This window comes from Syngnathoides biaculeatus, chromosome 23 (assembly GCF_019802595.1).
Source record: "Syngnathoides biaculeatus isolate LvHL_M chromosome 23, ASM1980259v1, whole genome shotgun sequence".
NCBI classification, from domain to species: Eukaryota; Metazoa; Chordata; class Actinopteri; order Syngnathiformes; family Syngnathidae; genus Syngnathoides; species Syngnathoides biaculeatus.
In genome coordinates this window covers 16176502-16182501 of record NC_084662.1, presented here as the reverse complement: position 1 = coordinate 16182501, position 6000 = coordinate 16176502, and the positions used below count along the sequence as shown (strand labels likewise).

General features: G+C 43.7%; 1 protein-coding gene across 7 annotated transcripts in view; it reads left to right on the top strand.

The window, feature by feature from the left end:
- The first annotated feature begins 200 nt into the window (after positions 1-200).
- The window catches only part of afdna (afadin, adherens junction formation factor a), an 83945-nt gene continuing 78145 nt past the window's right edge, over positions 201-6000 (top strand). For all 7 annotated transcript variants that reach the window (XR_009793774.1, XM_061811768.1, XM_061811764.1 and 4 more), the window contains exon 1: positions 201-546. Coding sequence is in view for 6 of the 7 variants with exons in the window: in XM_061811768.1 (XP_061667752.1) it covers positions 445-546 (102 nt within the window). In the remaining variant the exon portion in view is untranslated. The remainder of the gene's footprint in view (positions 547-6000) is intronic.

The window sequence follows — 6000 nt, the reverse complement described above, 5'->3', positions numbered from 1 at the left end:
TATATATATATATATATATATATATATATAATATATATATATATATATCCATTTTCCGAACAGCATATCTTGACTATAACTGAAAAGTAGTTACATATATCTGAAACGCAGTCTCGCTGGTAAATGTCGCATCCCATGTGACGTCGCGGCCGCATATACTTCAAACTGTTAAACACAGTCGCGCGCGCGACCGCGTCCTGCCTTGTATCGGGAGCGCGCCGAGCCCGGCCGGGGCTGGCCAAACTGAAACCCTGCTCGGTGCACACGCTCATACACTCGCAGGTCGCGGCGAGGCAGAGACAAGAAGAAGCGCTCGGACTTCCAAAGCACTCGGCGACGAAAAACGTCGGCGCCTGCAGCAGCTTCCCCTCCTTTTGGACTATCCCGGTTTCATTGTTGAAATACGTATACATATATAGGAGAGGGTCGGACTGACGGTGCACCATGTCGGGCAACAGGGAGGAGGAGAGGAGGAAACTGGCCGACATCATCAACCACTGGAACGCCAACCGGCTCGACCTGTTCGAGATCAGCCGGCCCACAGAGGTAGGCGACCAGCCTCCGAGTGGCAGGATAGGCCGCGGTGCAGCGGGCCCTCAAACCCCGGTTTCCAACTGACGTCGCTACGAGCCTTGGGAATGCCGTTTGCGAGCATCGATGGGCGGTGTGGTTTAATCATTGTGTTCCGTGGGAAGTCCCGCAAGTTCCGTATGGCATGTACGCCAGACTTCGTTGGGGAAACTGAGCATTCACGACGACGCATTTAGACTTCATAAACCAAACCACGTGATGCATTTTTTACATGTATACTTTGTTTTTTCTTAGCGTAAGCAGGTAGCGGTGTATTTTTAGTCGGAATGACACAGTATTCGGGATTTGACGTAGCTAGCTTGCTACCGGACACAGCTGTGCTTTCTGGAGGTGAAGAGTGAATATCAGCACCCTCCCCAAAACACAACATGGCCAATAATTCAGAACAAAATTTCTTTTAGAAAAGGATTTTTGGGTGCAAAGGAAGCGTGCCGCACGTGAAGTGAACAGGAGCTACTTCTTTTGAGTGTTGAGGTGTCACGTTGGACGTTTGCGAGCCGCCGTTGAGGTTACGCAGCTGTTAAAGTCGCGCATTTGTCAACCGAGTCTGGCGGTGTTATTCTCTGCCATCGAGGAAGCACTGGCTAGCGCACTGGTTAGGCGCAAATCCTTACACATCTACAAATCATGCTTATTGAACGGCTTATATTATTACGTCATATCACGGGAGTCTAAACGTTGTTTTTAAACGACATGCTATGTGAACGAAGGTAGCAGCGGCTAACACAACCAGCAAACAGAAATAGTCTCACAGCTAAGATTTTAAATAATGCTATCGACAAATCAACAAAAAGTGTTACGTATTAGCCAAGAGCAGGCGGTATGTTTATACGTTGTAAGGTGCTTTTTTTCTCGTGAATATGAGCTACGCACAAGACGCAAGCTAACCCCCATTTGTCAGTGCATTGTCTTGACACTACCAGCTAACGCAGTTCATCACTAATAACTATCGTATTTGCTTATTGGGCTACAAATAAATGCGACATGTTTTTTTAATCACTCCTCTGGGCTTGCAAGATGAGAACCAACAAGATCACACACTGTCTGTGTTGCATTGAAGTCTCCATGCGCTTCCAACAAGTTGATCAATAACCTCTACCTACCCTGAACATCTCACGGCTCACTGGTTTTGATTCATGGCCCTGAATTCAATTGTCTGCCGCTGTGTTTTAGGCGGGTGACGACTCCCCCTGAAACTCCTCCTTCCTTCCTTCCTTCCTTCCTCCATCTTGGATAAGGAAAGGGGAGGGGGGGTCACGGGGTCCCCTCTTGTCCCCTTGAGCCGATTAATTCATCGGGATTGAACCTGGCCAGTCAGCCAGCCGTTGGCCAGAGTTGTGTACAGTGATGATTAACTGACACGCCGCCAGTTTTCAAGGCCTCTCGTAAGTCTGTTACTCTATGAGGGCCACCACAGCATTAATAAGTCGGTTACTGCTCAGTACGAGGGCCACCAAGACAATAATAAGGCTGTAAAGGTACGATTGGACAGTGAGGCCATTTCTCAAGGCCTCTTGAAGTCTGTTAATTTTCAACGGCCATTAATAGTTGCTGTACAGTATGAGGACAGCTGTAATTGTTCGTTACTGTGCTGTATAAACACCAAATAATGTTTTGAACTGGTGTGTATGAGGTTCACTACAGTCTGTTACTGTACAACTGGACAGCATGGCTTGTTCTCAAGGCCTATCGTAAGTCTGTTACGATATGTGCGCCACCAGTCTGTTTTTGTGCAGTACGAGGGCTGCCATCGCAATGTCAGTTACTGTACGGTATGAGTGTCACTGTAATGATAATAGTACATCTACTGTGTGTCTGAATGGATGGAAAATTTTCAAGGTTTCTCGTAATTCCATTACTCTATGAAAGCCATGTAAGTCGTAAGTATATCTAGTATGAGAGGCACTGCAGTAAGAATGTGTGTTTCTGAAACACTGGATGGTGCAGGCACACACAAATGCTTTCAGCATTCACACCAGTGCTCGGAAAGAATGAATCGTAATTCGAATTAACCTTCAAGTCCGCTTGGAAACAAAACAAATCCTGATCAGAATTTTCACATATCAATCAAAACGAGTCAAAGAATAAAATCCTTTCGACTGACAAGCGCTGCAATGCTGTCAATGGCTACTGACATTTTGATTTTCAGATTGCTTGTGCGCATGTACCTTTACCAAGATATATTTCAAAAGTTAAAACAAAAAAAGCACTATGGTAAAACTGGCTTGGGTTTGTTAATTTTACCTCAAAAATCTACCTACCATGACACATGCTGCTTATGTGATACATATATAGTACATCCTTATGTTGGAGTGTGAGGTGCCCAAACCTGTCCAACTTCCAACGTTTGCATTTCTTTACCATATAGTCTAAGTGGCAAGCCAGGATTCAGTCTAACCTTTATCTTTCATTCAAAACATGTGCTGATGTCAAATCCAAAGCGCTACAACACTGCAATCTACAGGGATCTCTTAGACCTCACAATGGTTTACAAAGTAGAATTTAACAGACAAGCCCGGCAAGACCTCTTCAAGGGCCTGCCCATTGGAAAACATACTTGACAAGTCCAATTGTCATTAGACGTAAACTACCCTCTTTTCCGCACTATAAGGTGCACCTAAAAGCCTCTAATTTTCTCAAAAGCCACCGGTGCGCCTTATATTCTGGTGCGCCTTATACATGGATCAATAGCCTTTAGTGCACCTCCATCTAATGTATGCATAATATAACCTCAGCCTCTACTATTGCATCTATTCTGTGCGCCTTATAATGCATTGCGCCTTATAGTGCGGAATATACAGTACTGTGATTCCAGTTGACAGTCAATTAATCGGTTGCATTGCCGCTCTTAGCAACAACGTTTTTCTTACATGTATTCCACCATGCACTGTTGCTATAAATTTAGCAAAATTTTGAGCTACGATTTTGACTTAAGGGATGTTTTTTTTTTCCTGGTTGGATGACACGTAACTCAAACGATACAGTTTACAATCACACCACATGTTACTGTACAGCACAAGGATGTACCACACTCACAACAAATCAGTAGCTGTACAGCTGGACAACAGCCCCCTCCCGCAGCGTTCCGTTAAATGCAAGCAGATGCATGACACCCTCCTGCCATGCCATGCCCCACCCTACGCATATGTCATCTGGTTAATCCCCGCCCACAACATCCCGTGCAGTCCCCTTCGCGCCCTGGGAGTAGCCTTTTGTAAAATACCAGAAAATCCGTTTTAGGGCCGCCTGTCAGTATTTTTTTTTTTAATCTGTATGAAACACTGGAATTAATGAGTTCCAGGTTGGATTTTGAGATTTTTAGCTGTATCCGAATGTAATATGTTAGCAAGAAAAAAATTAAAACAAAGAAAAAGTTTGGAAAGATCTGTTTACCTATGTAGGGGGGAAAAAAAAGTCAACAATTGTCCTGGGGGAAAAATACAAGAAAGTAAAGCAAACTAGTGGAGTTAATTTAAGTAGAAAACGCTAGTGACTATAGACAGACTTCAGTGGGATTTGTTGCTGCTTTTCTGCAGACGTGTTTACTAACTACTCGCTGGATGCATTTAACGAAAAGATTCTGGCATCTAGGTGTCTGTCCTGGTGGCCCTAGACAATATGGTAACAATAAATGGACAATAAAGTTCCTATAAAGTAAAAATAAAAATGTCTCAGACATTTGACTCACTGGTGTTAACAACCTTGCTGGACCGTTTATACCATCTGGAAAATGCATTCTACTTCATTGAGCATCTTTCTTCTACAGTACCTTTCCGTCTGTTTGATTTATGAAAATGTATATCCGCTGAAAGCCTCCGGTGGGTGGAATGTATCTTGCTGGGTCGTCGTGGGGCTTTGCCACGCCGCAAAAACAAGGCATTCTTAACACGGCGGGCACAAAGCCAGAAGCCCCTGCTGGCTGTCAATTCTGTTAAACGTATTTAGGAAGAAATCTCACAATTCCCTTTACATCAGGGGTGTCAAACTGGCGGCCCGGGGGCTGTTTGTGCCCAGCGAGATGATATTCTGTGACCCCCACCTTAATATGAAAGTTTAATGTTCGTGTGGCCCTTGAGTTTTTTTTTTATGAATGGCACTTTTATAGAGTTGTGTGCGGAGCTGACAAACCTAACGATCACGGTGAGGTATATGGCTCTCGGGGGGCCTGACATCGACCGGGCTTGATGCAAACAGAGAAACAGTTTTCATTGAGTGAAATGTACAGCAGCGTTGCCATGGAGAGTTTTATTAGTAGTTTTGCATACAACTTGTTTACACCAGTCCTCATCCTATTTTGTTTAAACAAAGAAAAGAAATATGTTTGAAAGGGTTGGATTTTGTTTTCTAATTTAAATTGCGTGTGTATTTGCGGCCCAGGCTCAGCCAGATTCTGCCCCGAATGGCCCCAAGGTAAATTGAGTTTGAGACCCCTGCTTTACGTGGTCTTCAACAATAAATGTAAAAGAATTACAAGCGACAGCAAAGGCGACAACCTCCCATGTCACACATTTTAAGACACAACTAAATTAACTTATGAGCTCAGTCATGGACATATAAGGTAGCTATGTGTAGTTTCTCCCTCTATTGTGTTCGAACCAAGAATGACCAGTAGGATATGTTCTTGTCATAGTCGTTGACATTTGTAGTGCTTAAAATGCCAAAAAGAAACAGGCAAGCTGACGTCAAACATGCCAGTCTCCACGCTGCTGCAGAGCTCCAGTGTCTTTTAATTTTTTTTACAAGGTTTCCTTTAGTGCACATACACCACAACAAACATAGTTTGTTCCTAGCTTGTTTTTTTTCTTTTTAGGCATTTTCTTTTCCTGATAAGATTAAACACTTTGAGAATGTCTTGTCTTTTAGCTTTTTCGCTCAGCCTTGTCTGACTGTCTGACTTATGTCTTCATACTTGAAGTTTGTGACCCTTACTTGAATGGCTTCCACTCTCCTCTTATGCGGCCGGAGTAATTGTATCCATGGCGAGCTACTGCGACACCTCCTTACAGTGCACTGAATGTGTTTTCGAACTTGAAGGGGTAGGATATAAAAAGTGTCGTTTTGAACTGAAAATCATCAAAGACGTGTCCTCTTGTCAGGTCTCAGAACTTAAGTTTTGCTGGAAAATGGTCCGAAGTTGCCATGAGTGGACTTGCTGCCTGTTTAGCATCATGTCACATAGGAAGATAAGACAGCAGTGACTTTTTTTTGGGGTCGGGGGGTTGCCCTCTAAATTTGCACAAAACATTATCATCATCCATGTGGTCACTCCAAACCTCTGTTTAACTCACAAGACCTCAGTTAGGTTAGTGTCAAAGGCAATGAAACAGCAGAAGGACTCATACAGTGGCTAAGACAGTGCTTCTCAATTATTTTCTGTTACGCCTCCCCGAGCAAGAAGAAAACAATTTG